This window comes from Camelus ferus, chromosome 20 (assembly GCF_009834535.1).
Source record: "Camelus ferus isolate YT-003-E chromosome 20, BCGSAC_Cfer_1.0, whole genome shotgun sequence".
In the NCBI taxonomy this organism is placed as follows: Eukaryota; Metazoa; Chordata; class Mammalia; order Artiodactyla; family Camelidae; genus Camelus; species Camelus ferus.
Window position 1 is genome coordinate 21,896,111 of NC_045715.1, and position 18,910 is coordinate 21,915,020.

General features: G+C 43.1%; 1 protein-coding gene across 2 annotated transcripts; it reads right to left on the minus strand.

The window, feature by feature from the left end:
* Nucleotides 1-3,127: 3,127 nt before the first annotated feature.
* On the minus strand, nt 3,128-18,805 carry LOC102505705 (HLA class II histocompatibility antigen, DM alpha chain). 2 transcript variants are annotated; one of them, XM_014555726.2, is made up of 5 exons: nt 18,672-18,805; nt 4,987-5,271; nt 4,099-4,377; nt 3,738-3,866; nt 3,128-3,417 (listed from the first exon to the last, which is right to left on the minus strand). In XM_014555726.2, exons 2-5 carry the CDS (start codon nt 5,216-5,218, stop codon nt 3,413-3,415), a joined length of 645 nt encoding a protein of 214 aa, XP_014411212.1. In that variant the 5' UTR covers nt 5,219-5,271; nt 18,672-18,805; the 3' UTR covers nt 3,128-3,412. The 2 variants fall into 2 exon arrangements, with proteins under 2 accessions (XP_014411212.1, XP_006180609.1); XM_006180547.3 differs by lacking the exon at nt 18,672-18,805 and adding an exon at nt 6,465-6,633.
* Nucleotides 18,806-18,910: the final 105 nt, after the last annotated feature.

Consider the following 18,910-nt stretch of genomic DNA (forward strand, 5'->3'; position numbering starts at 1 on the left):
AGAAGGCATAGTGGCAGGTCATCTAGGGCCAGATAAATATAAGGCAAAGTTATTTTACCCAAAATTATTCATGAGAAAAGAGAGAATTACCTTACATATAAGTTTGTGGGGGGGTTTTCTCTCCAAATTATGCCCACTCTCTCAAAGTTGTTTGGAGAAGATACATTATCCTTAAATGATTTCAATTAATAAAGATGTGAGGAACTTCCATAATGTTTTCCACAGTGGCTCCACCAATTTACACTCCTACCAACAGTGCACAAGGATTCACCAACAGCATGGAGATGCCTCAAAAAAATTAAAAATAGAACTACCATCTGATCTAGCAATTCCGCTGGTAGGTATTTATCCAAAGAAAATGAAAACACTAATTCAAAAAGATATATGCACTCCCATGTTCACTGTAACATTATTTACAGTGGGCAGGGTATGGAAACAACCTAACTGTCCATCAATGGATGAATGGATAAATAAATTATATATATATAATAAATAAATTATTATATATATAAATTATTATATATATAATGGAATATTATTCAGCCATAAAAAAGATTGAAATTTTGCCATTTGCAACAACAGGGAAGGACCTTGAGGGCATTGTGTGAATTGAAATAAGTCAGATAGAGAAAGAAAAACACCATATGATCTCTCTTATATGTGGAATCTAAAAATACAAATAAACAAAAACAAAAGAATAACTAAGCTTGTGGAAACAGAGAACAGAACAGATTTGTGGTTGCCAGAGGCCAGGGGCAAGAGGTAGGAGAAATGGACATAGTTTTTGGTGGGGTTTTTTTAGTTTAAATAAATTGATTTGCTTTTTACATAAATGAATAAAAAAATTTACAAGTTATTAGCCTACTCAAAAATAACTACATGAGAAGAATCAAATAAAAATTGTTTTATGAAATATGAGAGTAGAGACAGTATTATGCTTACATTTATATTATGCTATAAAATATGTGATTTTAAATTTGTGAGTTAGTAACTAGTTAGCAGACATTTGACTATTTCCCTGTAACTCCTATGTATCTAAAACTTTACATCTTGACACTGGTTAAAAATCTTTTAAAATATTCTCATTGAGAAAATGGAGAATCACTCTATCATGTTGTATCCTAGCAAAAATTTGTAACTTTACTGCCTTGGGGTTCGAAAGGATCTTTTAAGATTATAAAAGCACAAATTATATGGGTTTTGACTCTCAAAATGAAATAATTCTGTTCAGGGAAGGAACTGTATACAAAGTTAACTGCTGAGCAGCAAAGTGTAAGAAAGGACTTGCAATATTTATACTGACATAAGATTACTATATAGAATATATCAGAAATCCCCACAATTTCATAAGAAAAAGACGAGAAACAGCAATGTTTAAGAGAGAGAAAAGATATGAATCAGCAAGTCACAGAACAAGAAGCCCGTGAGAAGAATCCTGGCCTCACTAGTACTGAGAGAAAGGCAAATTAAAACACGATACCACTTTATACCTACTGTATTGCCAACATTTGAAAGTCAAATAATTTCTAGCATTAGTGACAATAAAGGAAAATGAGAAACACCTTCCTCTGTTGGTGGGAGTGCAAACTGTTTATGATCCCTGACTTACTGACATTACAAACTAGAAGTGTGAAAAAAATTGACACATGAAACAAGGCAGCGTATCCGTGAGAGTAAAGCCTGGGTTGAGTGTGCTAAGTCTTGGAAGAGTTCAAGAAAGGTCAGTGAGGGCTGAAGAATTGGGAACAGATTCATGGAGGGGGTGGAACTTGGGTTGGAGCTCTAGGGTTGGTTAAGATGAGAACAAGCTCAGCCAAAAAGAGAATGCATTCCGGTGAGAGGGAAATATCTGGGCGGTTCCCCTCAAGTGAAGACAGACATGATACCTTCAAGGAAAATGATGAGAACTGATTCACTCAAAACAGGATTCCTGCTGGGAAGAGTGGGTCATATTTTTTTTATTAGAAGGGGGACACCAGACTAGAGAGGGTCTGGAATGCTTCTCGAGTATTCTAAGTGACAGTATCACAGAATGCTTGATCTCAGAGCATCTAACCTAAGTCTATCATTTCATAGATGAGGAGTTTGAGGCCCAGAGAGGGGCCATGACTTATCTAAGGTCACACAGCCTATTAAAAGCAGTTTTAAGGCTTCACTGGCAGGAAATTTCTGGATAAGCTGGAAAATGGAGAGAGAGAAATCAAGAAGAACTAGAAAGTAATAAAAGACAGATGTAGAATGGTAAAGTGGAAAGAAAAAGGAAAACATCTCAACGGGGAACACACCATATTTGAAGGTAGATTCAAAGTAGGTTCCAGAAGAGGGGAGGGTAAGCTCAGTGGTAGATCGCATGCCTATCATGCGTGAAGTCCTGGTTTCAATCCCCAGTACCTCCATTAAAAAATAAATAAACCCAAATACCTCCCGCCTAGATTAGATTCCCTGGACCCTAAGGAAAGCAAGAAGAAAAGCATATGCAAAGTGAGTTACCAGCAGATGTCACGTGCTCCTGTCATGTGCCCATCCACCCAGGACAGCACTGTCACAGGTCTCCTTGGATGATTTACTGAGGCCAAAGAATAAACAGCGTGAAGGGACACGTGCATCCTAGGCCCTTTTAGGCTGCTTGCACTTCCCCTCGGGAGCTTGAATATACTGTTTTCACAAAACCAGTATGGCTGAGTTAGAATAGCATCTGAAGGCTTCTTTATCCCACTTTGAGCTCTTGTTTTCCCAGCTAGGATGAAGGTTGAAGGCAGTTATATATTTTTCAAGGCAGCCTGTACTTGACATTAACATTTTCACAAGCAGTGAAGTGCAAAAAAAAAAAAAAAATCGAAACAAAAACCAAAACCCTACTAGCAGCTCCTCCACCATTTGTGAGCAGATTATCATAAAGTGGCTGTGCCTTCATTTCTCACATATTTTGCACAAACTGATCCGAGTAGAAGCCATCGTGTGGTGCTGAGACCAGGGGCCGGGAGTCAGCTGAGGAATTGGGGGTTTTCCCATTTCTCTCCGGAACGAGGACAAGCTGTTCAAGTAGAGGCATGTTGAATTTGAAATGACAACCTACTTGAGTTAAAATATCCAGAAATAAATATCATGAGTTAAAAAAGAAGCCACATCAATATTAAGAAGTAAGATTTATTGCCTTGATGTGGATGGGATGTGGTCGTGATAGGAAGGCTGCTCTGGGTTCCCTTGGATGCAAGACCAGGGACAGCAGAGCCCCCAGCTTAGAAACTTGTACACACACTCACACACACGCACACACACACACACACACACACCCCAGGGGAGTCCCAGGGCCTTCTGCTCTGAGAAGAGATCCTAGGCAGGATGTGGGAAACCTGAACATCTCCTGCTTGGATGGCTAAAGTTCTTGGCATCAGACTCTGGTCAAGAAGAGTCAGTCTGAGGAGAGAGGAGGGTGAAGGAAAGCCATCAGGGGGGTTCTCTTCTGGTCTGCAACACACTCTACAGAAGTTGATCTCTCCTTGTCTCCAAATCATCTCCAAGCACCCCTCCTACAGCCCCCCAATCACTCCCCTCCCACTCCAAGCCATTCTTGTGAACTATAACTCTGTGTGTGGACCTGGGACCCCAACTCGGAGGATGTCCTATGGTGCTCAATACAGGCCTCCCCACCCACAGGCTTGAGGATCACTGCATGTGCCCCCCATTGCACAGGATAGTCCTGGCACACCCACCCGGCTCCAGATGCCCTGACGTACCACGTAAGCAAGGCTTTCGGAAGTAGATGATGAGGACCAAGCCAACAATGATGCCCAACACACCCAGGCCAAAGGCCACGCCGCACAGCACATTCTCCAGAAGGTCTGAGGGCAGCGCATTCTGGGGCACTGGAGAAAACAGGGAGCAGGTCAGCCTGGAGACCTGGCTGGGGAGCCCCCTACCCAGGGGGATTATGTGGGTGTCTAGGATGACAAGGAAGAAACTGAGGCATGGAAGATCGGGGTTGACTCAGAGTGAGAATGGACTAAACAAGGGCCAAGTGGAGAAAGAAGCCCTCCCATGGGTCTACCCCTTTTCTGCCTCCAAAAGGAACCAGGTTTCCAGGGAAAAGGGTCTCACCCCAATAGGCAATTGCCGTGTAGCTGTCAATCTCATGGGTCACGATGCAGGAGAAAAGGTCATAGGGTGTCGGTGTGAAGTTTAAGTAAGAAAAGGCCTGGAAGCTGAGTCCATCAACAGCTGAGACAAAAGTGGGCCCGACTCCTTCCACGGGGGCCGCATGATGTTGCCAGTTCACCGTCAGTGTGGGTGGGAAGAGGTTACTGACAAAACAGACCAGCGTGTTGGGCTTGCCAAACTCCAGGGGCTTCAGTGTGAACACCTCAGCAATGGGGAGCCCTGTGGAGGGGTCGAGGTGTGAGGGAAAGAAGCCACTAGTTTAGATGGTACCCCAGTGATTGGAGAGGGGACGTGGCATATAGTGGGGAGGGCAGAGACAGTGTCAATGGGGATGAGCTTTGGGAGGAAAGATGAGGGAGGAGCTGAGCTCTGCGGGAGGTCTTCTGCCAGACAAGAACCAGACCTGGACCAAATCCAGGCCACTCTGGACTCTCCATCCTGACTTCCTGCAGCACTTCCTATCTAGACCTCACATGGGCATCTGATCACATGTTGTCTTCTCATTAAAAATGCAGGCACATCATCAGATAGTTCCATTCTCCCCTTCTATCTTGGGAGCATAGTAACACAAGCATTAATACTCAATAGGCATACACTGGTCCCTGCTGAATTCATCAAGTTCAAGAAATAGTTTTGAATGCCTATTACTTCCTAGGGACTTGTCTTCTGCCCCACCACAAACACAGAGTGCAGCTCAAGGCTGGTAGAAAAATCACGGTCCAAGGGGAGAACCAGAAGGCATGAGAGATGGGGAGCTGGTGAGAAGGGGAATAACTCAGGTTACAGTAAGATTGAGAGTGCAGCCCACCTCCCAAAGAAACCTCTGACCTCTAGACACTGGGATTTTCCCTTCAAGTTGTGGGCCGATTTCCTCAATCATTGCCTGGCAGAATCCTTTGTCAAAGAAAATGGTGGATGAATCTCCAGACTTGTGAGCCCAGTCAGCAAATTCAGGCAGGCGAGGCACTCGGATGTTCTGGGAAAAGTCGAAGGAGAAAAGCTGGTCCTCGTCGTAGGTCTCAGAGAGCCCCACGTTGGGACTGGCATTCTGGCAGTACATCGTGTGCAGGAACGTGTGGTTTTGCAGCTCATCCCGCCACCCTGGGGCAGGAGCTGCAAAACAGACAGTGTGGGATTCAGGAAGGTGGAAGCCTCCTCCTCTTTAGCTTGGAAAGCAGCAAGGTCTGCTCAGGGAGATGGGGGAGAGTTGAGGTGTCACCCATCTCATGTCGGTCACTTAGGCTCACCCTCCCGATGGGGGCAAAAAAGAAATTACGGGACCTCTCCAAATTTCCCCAGGCATGAAAAGGCCAACTGTCTGAAGTTGTGAAAAGTAAAAAAAACTCTACTGTCTAAAGTGACAGATTCAGAGTCATGATGTTGGTTGTGTTTTTTGCCCAAAGGCACTCAGTCAAGGAGGTAAGTGGTGGCTGAAATCTAGCCTGTGTCCTACTCACCAAGCCATGCCTCCTGGCACAGGGCTACATCCTCCCAAAGGGGAGACCTTTGTCTAATTCCCAGAAGGCCATCATACTGTCTTGTGAAGGACCTGGGTGGGTTCCCCAGTCTTCACCTGGGTGGGTGAAAGAATGGTCGTGGCCTCCCTAAGCCATAGATGACATTGCCCCATCCTATCCCCAGACACACATGGCAGACTGAAAAACCAGTCTCCAGGCTTCTTTTCAGCCACTTCATTGGCACTATGTCTCTCTGAAAATATCTTCCCAAGCCTGCAGAATGGCACCACAGCTGCATAAAATAATCTCTGTTCTTTGAAACGCCTGGCAGGAATCCCCCCAGCCAAGAGGAAAACTCCTCAAAATGCAATACTCAGAAAGATAGAGTAAGAGGGATCCTCCAGATTATTCTTCCATTATGCCCCATTCTTTGCAGAGAAGGAAAGTAAGGACCAATAAAGTTAAGAGAATTTTCAAGAATCACAAGGTGAATTGATGACAGAGTGAGGACCAAACAGGAACAGTGGAAATAACTTGTTTTGTTCAAATCCCAGCTCTACCACTTTCCAACTGTGTAAACTTGCACAAGTTACTTAAACCCTGAGTCTCATTTTCTTCATCTCTAAAAGAGATACAGTAATCCCTGCTTCGCGAGGTTGTTTTAAACGGAGCGTCTGAAGCACCTCTGACATTGCCGTCCGTCCATCATGGCTCTCTTTCCCAATTCTGCTACCGTTTCCACTTTCTCATGATACTCTCACCATTTACAGAGCACAAGATTCCTTTTCAAATACCCTGGGTTGGCTCCCTAGGCTCTAATCCAGAAGTAAAAGGGAGGTACTGTCATACCTTCGGGGGCAGTCCAGGAGTGGGGCAGCAGCCACAGAAGGTATAGCAGCCATAACAGTGCAGCTCCCTGGCTCAGCTCATGATCCATATCTTCACACCACACAGTGGGCTAGGAGCTACCGACCAGCTGATCCAGGTCCTTATATTCTCTTCCCAGACCATGCTTTGCCAGCGCACTTCCCATAACTGCCCCGGCCATTCTGGCTAAACCAATCACAGGAGTGTAGGGTTTAACATCATCAGTTGCTAAGGAGAGACCTGCGGCCAGCAACCTTCTTACGACTTGGCCTTTTTACTGGGCCAGAGTGGGGTGTGGAGCTGGGATGGGTAGGCAGTAGAGGACTGTCTGCCTCCTACTGGGGATCCCTCTTTAGTATCTGGCTGTCAGCCTCAGCCTGTAACCGATGGGCTCTTCAGAGCAGCACCGCCCCGTGGCGGAATGCTGAACTGGGGAAGCCCATCTTCCCACAGCAACGCCCCAAGGCCCTTCAGGCTCTGTCTTCTCCCTCCCAACCCTCCTCCCTCCGAACCCTCCTCCTCTTTCTTACAAAGGTTATTCTCCTTCAGGCTTTGTTTCTCTTTATTATGCAGAACTATACTGAGAATTTAACAAGTGTTAGGTTTTGGGCCCAGTGCTAGAAATACAGATGAAAAAGGCATATTCCCTCCTTCAAGGGGTTGAGAGTCGATTGGGGGTGGTGGTCAATGAATACATAATCACACACAGCATGATGCGTTCAAATAAGAATGTGTTAAGTGCTTTGGAAGTAGTAGTTTTATGAAGATGGAGAAATAGGTGGGATGTGATCAGGAAGGTGGCTAAGAGTCTTGAAAGAAAAACAGCTGGACCAGCAGAATGTGAGGGAAGAGAAAAGCATTCCAAGGTGAGGGGTAGGTAAATGTGTGAAGGTCAAAGCATTCAGAGCTCCTTCCTTTGGAGACCTCTGTATAGTCGGATGTGAATATGGTGGAGGCTGCTCAGGTGTCCCTGTCTGGTAATGGGTGTGGGGTGAGGGAGTTGGAGAAGAATGTCAAGATGAGGTAGAAATTCAGGCAAGAGCCAAATCACATTGACTGTTATGCCACAAAGAGGGTGCTTTTTTACTTAGCAGATGATAGAGATATTAAAACAGAAGAGTCACAATTATTTTTTAACATTTTAGAGAAACTGTTCTGATGCTTCAACAGTGGACTGGAGCTTGAAAAGAATTGATGTAATGTAATACATTGTAATGTAATACATTACATCCACATGTAATAATTTTGATGTCTATGACATCAAAACTACAAATTGCACACACATACTGCCCTCTGGTAGCGGCATGGCACTAATTTAGGTGAGATAAGATAAGAGCTTGGATTAAGTCATGTCCAAAGGAGATGGAGGGAAGTGAGTATCAATATAATCAGGGCTTGGCTGCTGATTGGATGTGGAGGAGTCAGGGAGAGTGAACACCAACATTTCTAGCTTTGGTGACTGGGTGGGTCATCAGTGATGGACTGAAATGAAATAGAAAAGAATGTCAAAAAAAAAAAGTATGTCATAGAAGCACGTTTGATGAAGGAAAGAAGCAGTTCAGTTTTGTGCTGAATTTGAGGTGCCAGTGGAACAGCCACCAGGAGGTGTGAGGTATATGGGTACAGATCTCAGGTGTGGGCTGAAGAACCTTCATTTGGGAGTCATCAGTGTTGAAGCAGAGGGGGTGGATAAGATCCAGGTAGACTGTGCAGGGGGAGGTGGAAGTGACAAAAGGACGTAAGTCCGCAGGAGTCCAAACCCCAAACCTCATACCAGTTATCATCCGGGATCCAGGCAGGAAAGTGGTATTTGTGCTGCCGAAGTGAGCACACAGCAGGAAAGTATAATCATTCTAGGTATTTCAGACTGAGGGAATTTAATACAGAGATGGTTATAAAAGTGTTAAAGAGGCCAGAAATGCCAGAGGATAAAAGAGAGGGGCTGGAGGTGCAAATAGGAAAGAGGAATGCCAGGAAATCAGAAGTTACTGTTGTCCCTGAGCTAGAATCCATGTCTACACCTGCTGTTGTCCTGGGGGAGACACCATCAGAGTTGCCTCTGGATCTGCTGAAAAGGTACCATCTCCATCATGGATGGATCATTGAGCAGGTACTTCCTCTGCCCAGGAAGCTGGAGTCCAGAACCCCAGCATTCTTGCTGCTGCTATACCTATGAGGAAGTGCCACCCTGTTAGAAACTAAAGCAGAAAGCTTCTTGGTTTCTCCTGCCATCTGATCTCCCACCAGTGCCTCCTACTGAGAGAATCTAACAGGAAGCCACCACTAAGGAAGACTGGGAAATACACACCTTGCAGATTCTCAGGCTGAGCAGTCCAGATCACATTGTAGGAGGGTGGGGCGTGGCACTGACACCAGACAATAACCAGATATCTGAAATGCACTAATTTGTAAGCATCTGGTGGCATGAGGGGCATCCAGAGAGCTGAGAGGAGAATAAGGAAGAAGCCAGTTCAGAGAAATAGAGGTGTTCCGTGAAGAAGGACAAAGTCAGCATTATCAAATGCTACTCAGAAGTCAAGGGAGGACTGGAAAGTGTCCTTAGATTTGGTAATTAAGAGATGGTTGACAAATGTATTGAAAGCCGTTTCAGTGTTGTAGTGGGAGTTGACTCCAGATTGTGGTGGGCTGAGAAGTAAGTAGGAGGTGAAGAAGAAACTGTCAGTGTATATGCTGCAAGTCTGATAGAGAAGAAAGAAAGAGAAAGACAGAAGGGGTGGGGGAGAGGCAGTGAGAAAGATCTGATGTGGCAATTAAGTCATTTTAGAAATCAATCTATGTGAATATGGGCCTTTCAAAATCCACTCTCCCTTTTGAGAAACAAATAACAGCAGCAGTAATAGCCCCCGCCCCCGCCAAAAACAACCCATGACCTCCTGCATATTCTGAAATGCTAATGTGTACATATGTGTGTGTGCCTGTGTGTATGTGTGGTGGGGGTGGGGAGACTGTCAGGGTTGGGGTAGGGCTTGGAAATCATTGTGTGACACTTCGAAAAAAACAGTAGCTCATTCTCCTAGTGTCCCACCCTTTGTGGATTAAGCCAGCAGTGGTTCCTGCAGTGGGAAGATTCAGCCCACTTAGGGTTTACTGACATCACCAGAACTGTAGGGGGCAATGGATAGCACACAGCGACCTAGAGTTCTGACCCAGGAGCGGGCAAACTTTTTCTGTAAAGGACCAGATAGCAAATATTTGTTCCCTAGAATTTTGCTCTTATTCTTAACCTTTTTACTTATGAACACTGACATTTAAATTTCATATAATTTTCGTGAGTCACGAAATATAATTCTTTTGCTTTTTTCCCCAAACCATTTAAAAGCGCAAAAACCGTTCTGAGTTCTAGGGCCATATAAACACATATAGGCTGAATTTTGATCCCAGACCATAGTCTGCTGTACATTGTCTATGTGTGTAGTCAGAATTGGGATGGGGAACCCAAAATAAACCCATCCTCCAAAGAGCCCAGTTCCTCCTTGGGCACAGCAATTGGTTAATGAATATGTTGTGCCCCAGATACATTGTTTGGGAGGAGGTCTGGGGGAGGCAGGGGGCACAGGAGGAGGAGGACTGGGTGAGAGGACTAGGACAGCAGACACTGCCTCTACTCAGGTGGGAGGAACAAAGGGGGTCCAAGTTCTCCACAGAGAGTAGAGTGTGGATAAGACCAACATGAGGGGAAATATAACCACCCATCATCAAGACAAAGGCAAGGTGTGGTTAATCCCCTTCTCTCCCAGTATAAATGCTAACAAGTTCAAACATTTATAACTACCCTTCCCTCTATATAATCCTTCCTGTCAGGATCCTGCAACAATCTCCATAATAGAGATCACAAAAATAGTCTTGAATACATTTGGGGAAGTGGTAATTGTGAGCAAGAGAAGAGCAAGACAGCCAGTTCTGCATCCTAGTAACTTGCTGTCTCTGGTAATTAGATATGAATGCTTCTGAAAATAATGGCACAACACCTGTAAATCCTTTCTAACACTCAGCTTTCCATCCCTTTCTAGTAGTGCCCCATTTTCTTTTTCCTGACAGAGCCAAGTTTCCTGAAAAAGTCGTGGGCAACCATCTCTCATTCTCACAATGAAATTGTTCATTTTTGTTTTGCTAGACCAAATGGACTCTTTGCAGGCTCTGCAATATTTTACACCCTTGGCCGCGCCCTCCTTCCTAAAACAGTCTTTTTCTTTTTTTTTTTTTTTGGCATCCCTTACAGCATTCTCTCCTAATTTTTCCTCTCACTTCTCTAGCATCCTGTCTCCTTCATGGACTCCTTTTCTTCAGCTATCCCTTAAATGCTGGTGTTCCCTGGAGTTTGGTCCTCAATCTCTTCTCTTCTTACATTATATGCTTGCCCTGGATGGTATTTACTCCCACCTGTCTTCAGTTACCACCTACTTGCCAACATCGTCCAAATTTCCCCCTTCAGCTCAGGTCTTGCTCTGAGTTCCACACCACCCATACATCCAACTGCCTTTAGGCATCTCCACTTTGATGTGGTGCAACAGCAGTTCTCAAACTGTACTCTCCACAAAATAGTGTTCCTGAAGAAATATTTTTATACATAAATTTGATAGTAGTAATTTTTTATTTTTAAATTTATTTCAACACAGATGCAAAAAATATCAACATGTTTATATAATAGTTTTTATTATGCAATAATTTATTGTATTTAATAAGGCTATTTTGGTTGTAAGCAACAGAAACCAATTCTGGCTAACTCAACTTTTTTTTTTTTCCAGTTCCCTACTAGGCCCTGGTGAACTCAGAGTTGGAGGAAAAATGGCGTATTCTTTAGGTTAACTCAACTTTTAAGGGCCAATTTATTGGACAGATACTGAGCAAGCTCATGAAATCAAAAGAAGGGTGGAATAAGCTAGTCACAGGAAGGGGAACCACAGGGCCTTAGCAGCAGGGGTTGAGTTGCCATTAACAGATGCCTCACCTTCAAAGGCCTCCAGCCTCTATCTTTCAAGTTTCACATTGCTGGGAGAGACAATCTGGCCGGCTTGGCTTGTATTAGGTTTGTACTCTGGATCAATCATCAGTGGCCAGGTACAACATCATCTCTGTGAATCAGAGCTACTCCCAGAGAAGGGGAATTATGAACCAAACCACTACCTCGTTACAGCTATCCTGAACGTATGGCATCCCAGACAATTGCATGAGATCATCTGAGGCATAAACATGAGATTAAATCTGTGCATTAATGCCCAGACAGCATTTCCCAATTAACTGCCCGGGTAGTACATGCCATATACCTGGTGACCTCTGGTCTGCCATGAATCTTGACACAAATTCAAAATATACATATGATCTGACTCAATGTTGATTGATTAATTATACTATTTAAATTCCACTAACTGATTTCCTTTGGATCTATGTCCAAGTTAAAAAAATTTTTTTACTATGAAAAATTTCAGACACATACAAAAGAGAAGAATCTAATAAACCTCCATGTACAAGTTTCATCAATTTTCAACATTCTAAAAGCCTTCCATTCTTATTTCATCTATTATCCTGTTTCAAACACTTTTCCCCCCCAAGGCTTTTTTGGTTTTTTTTGTTTTGTTTTGTTTCGTTTTTTAGCTTTTAATTGAAGTGTTTGCTGTTTTTTGTTTTTGTTTTCATAATGCCACATACATTTTTTCTGGAGTATTTAAACAAACTCTATCATTTTATTTCACTAGGAAACATTTCTAAGGGTATCTGTAATAACTTTTCCTTTAACATAACTACCATACTATCACCATAACCAACAAAATTAAAAACAATTGCTTTACCTCATTTAACCCAATCTGTGTTCATTTTCCCCCAATTATGTCTAAAAGAAAGTTTTAAATGAAAAGCACTCTTGTGGTTTTCAAATTGTGCCTTCATTAAAAAAAACTTAGTGAGTTTTCTGTTTTACATTGTCTCATAAACTCCTGCTGAATGTTCAATAATGAATTCTATTAGGCAAATTAAGTTCAGGAGGTACCTCTCTCTCAAAATTTATGAAACGAAACTCACCACCTTCCCTTCCCCATATGTTCCAGCTCTCATATTCAAGACCTAAGTGTGTTAATTGACTGGCCACCTGATCAGATGAACGACAAATGTTTGAGTCAATTTTGGCAACTTCATCTTCCTCAAACCTTCTCATCTAATTATCAAGTCTTATCTGTTCCACTTCTGTATCTCTTGAATCGTCCTCCATTCCCACTGGTTCAGGCCCTCGTTGGTTTGCTTGGTTTTTTTTCCTGGATGACTGCAATTTTCTTATAAATGATCTGTTTCTATCTTATTCTTTTTTGCTGGGCTGCCAAGGGGATGTTTTTATTAGGCACATTTTATCACATCATACTAATGTATGAAAACCTTCCATCATTCTCTGCAATCTGCTTTCCTTGGCATGACCCTAAATGATCTGGACCCATTTAACCTATTTCCATCTGTCCTTTGAGACAAAGTCTCACCTCCCTCAGGAAGCCTTGGGACCCAGAGTGGAGATTAGTAGCCTCTTCAGTGTGCTTCCACAGCACTGTCTTGCCGTTATCATAATTTTTATTGTATTATTCTCTTCTGTTTATGTCTGTTTCACAGTCACCTCACTCCCACTGCAAGATCCTCAAAGGATCTTGTCCTGTTCTTCTTCTTTTTTTTTTTTTTTTAACATTTTCAGCATCTACAAAGAAGGCCCACCAGCAAGTGACTACTCACTGGATGAATAAATGGGCTATAAGTAACTGAGGGTGCTAAAGCTGAGCTGGGAAGAGCCTTCAAGCATTATATGAAGGATAGCCTGTCCCTTCTAACACAGGTATTTCAATAGTAGCTCTTACCAGGCATGTCTGTGGGCTACTCTACAAACACCTTCACCCCCACTGCCTTCACCATGTACCCCACCACTCTTTGCATTCTTCCTACTCCCTGCCACAGCCTGCTTCAGAGAGCAAACCTGGCCATCCAGCTCCCACATTTACCCTCGTTCCCAGCTAAGTGTTCTCTCTTCATGTACACATACATTCTGCCCTTTTAGCTTCATTATTATTGACAGCATATAGCAATTCTGTCAACTACTCTACAAAATTGGTATCAATCCCATTATGCAAACAAGAAGTCTGTGGCTCAAAGTGGTTCATTTATTTATTTAGTAAATATGGATTGATTACCTTCTATGTGCCTGGCAGTATGCTGGGCACCAGACACCTAATTATCAAACTTATAATCTAATGAAAAAAGAGACATTAAAAAAGTACACATAGAAACCTACAAATGCAAAGGCACTATGAAGGAAAAGAACTGAGATCCATAAGAGAGACTAACTGAAACAGGGAACCTAGTGATACTGAGATGGGCTCTGAAGGGTGAGTAGGAGTTAGCCAGTGGGAAGAAGAGTGCTCCAGTGGAGGGAACAGCATGTGTAAGGCCGTGAAGCAGGCAAAGGGCTGGCTCCTTCAAGATGAAGAAGACTAGTGTAGTTGGTGCATAATTAGCGAATAAGAGAGGACAGCAAATGAGGCTAGAGGCAGGAAGAAGCAAGACCACATGGGACCTTCCAGACGACAGCAAGATTCGGATTCTCGTCTAAGTGCAATGAATTTGAACGCTACGACTACTTTATTCCTTCATTTCACTCATGAAATGTGTGCTAGGGTTCCTAGCTGACTTACCTCCAGTCTCTCCAAAGCCAATCCATGGTGCACACTGTTGTCAAATAAATCTCCCTATAAAGGTAGCTCTTACTTTCCCTCTCAAAAAACTTAAACAGCTCCCTCCTTTTTACAAGACTCAGTCTGAATTAGTGGACCTGGGTTTTCAGGTTCCCTACACTCTGAATACTATCCCCAGACTACAGAAATTGCTCTCCAATATCAGTAATGACTCCCAGTTATGAACCTAGGGAGTTTTTCCCCTTTCTTCACTCTCTCACACTTACCTGCAGGATCTCATTCAATCAGAACGGGGGTTCTTAACTGGCAGTCCACATGCCGTAAAATTCAAGGGTCCATGAACTTGGATGAATTAAAAAGAGCTACTTTTATTTTTAAGAACATCTAACTAACTGAAATTTAATTTTATGAATGTTGAGAACAAGTCTTTGTAGTACTAGCAGTAACCGTAATGTTGTCATCAATAGAAACCACCACCTATGAATATTTCCGTATCACATACACAGACATCTCAAAATATCTCTATAGTTATAACTTGTTAGGCCTGCCAATAAATCATTTTACTTAATGTATTAGTTAAGAAACACATGTGTTCTATTAGTAAGGGAACACCTATTACTACATAATCACACACTTCTTTATATATTTGGATAATTGTGTATTTTATTTGTGCATTTACAAACATTATTGTCAGACAAGGGCCAAAGGCTCTACCAAACTGCCAAATAAGTCCATGGCACAGACAAGCTTTAAAAAGCTCTGATTAGTCATTCATTCAATAAACGTGAAGTCTTCACTGGAGCCCTCTGGCTTCCTCATGTTATGTTGTTCTGCTTTTCCTTCTTGTTTGACACTCCTCCACTGGTTCCACTTGCTATTCTTGCTCCCTTTGTGAGGGTCTAACCCAAAGCTCAATCCTTAACCCACAACTAAATTCTTCTGTCCATCCTCCCTTATAAATCTCACCTACATGCATGACTGAGTTAAACTATACCTCAAAGATGACTCCCAAATCTACCTCTACTAATCTTTTTTTCTCCAACTTTAAGCCTAGATCTTAAAACACCTGCTGTGCCTATCCAGAGGTAGACTGCCCAGGTTCAAATTCCAGCTCTGGACACTTACTAAATGTGTAACTGCGGATAAATTATTTAGTATCTCTTGCTTCAGTTGCTTCAGTTGAAAAAAGAGGGCGATAACAATAGTATTTACTTTATAGGGTTATAAGGATTAGAAAAGTTAATATATATAAGCACTTATAATAGGGCCTGAGACATTTTAAGAACTCAATATAATAACCTATGATGAAAAATAATATGTATGTATAACTGAATCACTATGCTATACAGCAGAAACTAATACAACATTGTAAATCAATGATACTTCAATTAAAAATTTTTAAACCTCAATAAATGTTGGCTATCACCAACCTCATCTCTTTCCAACCCCTGATATTTTTATTTGGCGTTTATTAACAGGTATAGTGATAGCCACCAGGGATATGAAGAGAGAATTCCTATCTAATGACATAATTCCAATCAAGCCATTGTTCACAAATTTTCAGTGTCTCCCCACTAACTTAACAGCCCTGACCTCAGAGGGTATAGCTCAGTGGTAGAGTGTGTGCTTAGCATGCACAAGGTCCTGGGTTCAATTTCCAGTACCTCTATTAAAAAAAAAAAAACAACTGTTAAATAAAAAGACCTAATTACCACCCACACCACACACAAAAACCAAACTTAACAGGACTGGAACTCCTTCATAACATTGCCTTATATAAAGTTACCTTCCAGTCTTCTCTCCTGCTCTACTTCTTGTAGCTTATATTCTATTCTGGCCAGACTGGACTGCAATGCTGTCTATGAAAATGACCTGCCTTTCCTCACACTGCTCCTGTGTATCAAATATTTATCTGACAGCAATAATTTTGTCTCACTTTGATTATTTCCCCAGCACTATGCATGGCACCCCATAGTATACATACATTACAATCTTATCTAATTCACATACTTGTTAAACATCAATTTCCTTCACCACATTTGCTCACTTTGTGAGCACCTCATATTGGCTGGGTACTGTACCAGGAACTGGGGATTTTTTTTTTTTTTTTTGAAGAATAACGTGGTCCTCTTCTCAAGATCAAAGTCTAGTAAGGGACAGAGACACAGGTGGCATCACATAAGTGCCCTTCATTGTGAAAGGTGCAGTCATAAGAGAAAGGGACACCAAGGAATGAGCAGTCAACTCAATTTGGAAAACAAGAGTAGGCTTTTCAGATGATGGTCGTGAGCTTAGAAGGACTGGGGGAAAGCCTATTCCATGTAGTGAACACAGTATGTGTAAAATACAAAGGCATAAAACAAAATGGTGTCTGGGGAACAGTTCAATATGGCTGAGGATAGGGCCCAAGAGGAAGTGGCTAGACATGAGGCTGGAGAGGTAGGCAGACTTTTCTGGTAAGCACAGGAATTTGGACTTTATCACAAAGGCAATAAGGAATTAATACAGGGCTTAAAAGGAGCCTATGGCCAGAGCTGTATCTTGTAAAGCTCACTGGCATTACTGTGGCAGAGGCAGAGGGGAAAAGCTAGAGCAGCACTGTTGAACGGAACTCTCTTCAGTGGGGGAAATGTTCTATAATTTGTGCTATCTACTGTGACAACTGCTAGGCACATGTGGCTAATGAGAATTTGAAATGTGGCTGGTACATCTGAGGAACTAAATTTAAAATTATATTCAGTATTAATTTAAATAGCCATATGTAGCCAGTGGCTACCATATTGGACAGTGTCGCTTTAGAGATCAGGAAATCAGGAAGCTGTAGACATAGCTCAGGTGATAGAACTAGGACAGAGTGTGAGTCAATGGTTATACCAGAAGGCAAAAAAATAAGTCTAGGGGATACAAAGTTGTAAAAAATGAAATCAAGAATGGCTCCAAGAGAGAGGGGATAGCTCAGTGGCAGAGTGCCTGCCTAGCGTGCACAAGGTCCTGGGTTCAATCCCTGTACCTCCACTTAAAAAATCAGTAAATAAATAAACATAATTACCTCCTCCCCTTAAAAAAAAAAAAAAGAATGGCTCTCAGATTCCAGGGTTTTTTTTTTTTTGACTGAATGGCTGCCATTAGCCAGGATAATACAGAAGCAGGTTTTGTACATCGATTTTTAACATGCGGAAGTGTCTGAAGGTTATCCAAGTGGTAAAATTTAGTACTTGAGTTTAGCTCCGGAGAGTTGCCTGAACTAAAAACACAGATTTGAGAGGCTTCAAGCCATTGAGTGAGATTACCTAGAGAAGATGAACAAAACTAAAAGTAAACTGAGGCAAAATCCTGGCAAACATCAACAGGGGCTAAAGAAGAAGAGTTCACAGAGGAGACCAGCAGAACCTCTGGACAAGCAGAGAAACAAGTGAGAAGTGGTCACAGAAGTCAAGGGTGTAGAAAATTTCAGGAAGGAAGCATGATCAAATGTCAAATACTTGAGAGGTCAAATAAGGTGAGAACTGAGAAGTGCTTCCTGACTTTGCCAATTAGGAGATTCTTGGTGACATTTCCATCAAAGAGTCTCAGTAGTGGAAGAAATGGGCTGAAGAGTGGGATGGGGCAGAGAGAGGAAAATTAAGATGACAATTTCAGGTCTTGACTGTGCAGGGAGCTAAGAGGTAAATAAGAGAGCCTATAAGAGGATACATATCGATAAGGTTACTTTTTTCTTTCCTTTTTCTTTGGCTGGGAAACTAGCAGAAGGGAGAAGTTAAAAATGTCAACTGGTAGAAAACAGAGGATAGCTTCAGAGTAACAGATAAGGTCGACCAGGTCAAAAGGAAATAAATTTCCTTAATCCGAAGAGAGGACTTCTAGTACAATGGTGAAGGGACACAGACCTGGCCCAGTTTACAGGTAGGAGACGGAAGGCCAAGAGTTCTCCTATAAATTGGCCTTTCCGTCCTGTTGGTGGGGAGTGGGGGTTTTGAACCACACTCTGAGGGTCAAGGGAAGGATTATTGCCTTTGAACAGAAGGTCCACTTTAGGTGGCAACCAACCCCAGATTAGATTTTTATGGGTTTGATTCAAGATTGAGCAGAGGGTAAAGCCTTAGAAAAAGCAGAAGCGTTTTAACTTAAATGGAAGAAACAAGTAAAGTCAAAGTGATCGCAAGGCTGGTTAAGTTTTGTAGAAGGCAGAGTCCAAGTGGCAGGTCTTAATGAAGTAATGAAGTCTAGGTAGATTCAGGGGAAGTGAAAGTTTATAAAGCAGCCTAAAACAAAGGGGCCGAACATAACGCCCACATCAACCGCCCGCGCCTCAAATCCCCGCCGCAGGAAGGATGAGGGTGGTGATAAAACTCTTCTCACCCGTCTGGGAACAGCACTACACTGCCACACACACTACCCTGCAAACCCTCACATCTCCAGGTCCAGGCCCCATTCTCCTCCACTGACAACAGCTGGGCGGCGCGCGTTTCCGCTGGACTCCAGCCAGGGAGTTCCAAGCTGCACCTTTTACCTGCGGAAAAGGAACCCAGTCAAGCCGCCTCCCGAGGCCGTGGGCAGTGGGGGAGGGGCCGCTGAGGCAGGAGGTCGGCGCGCCGTGCCCGCTTCCGCCCCACCCACCGCGCGCGCTCCGAGACCCGCCGCGGGAGCTACGGTGCCCGCCCGGACGCCTGCGCACTGCCGCTCTCCCGCGGCCTCCGTTGCTCCTTTCCCCTCCCCCAATCCGGCCGCACCCTTGCGCCTGCGTTGTGC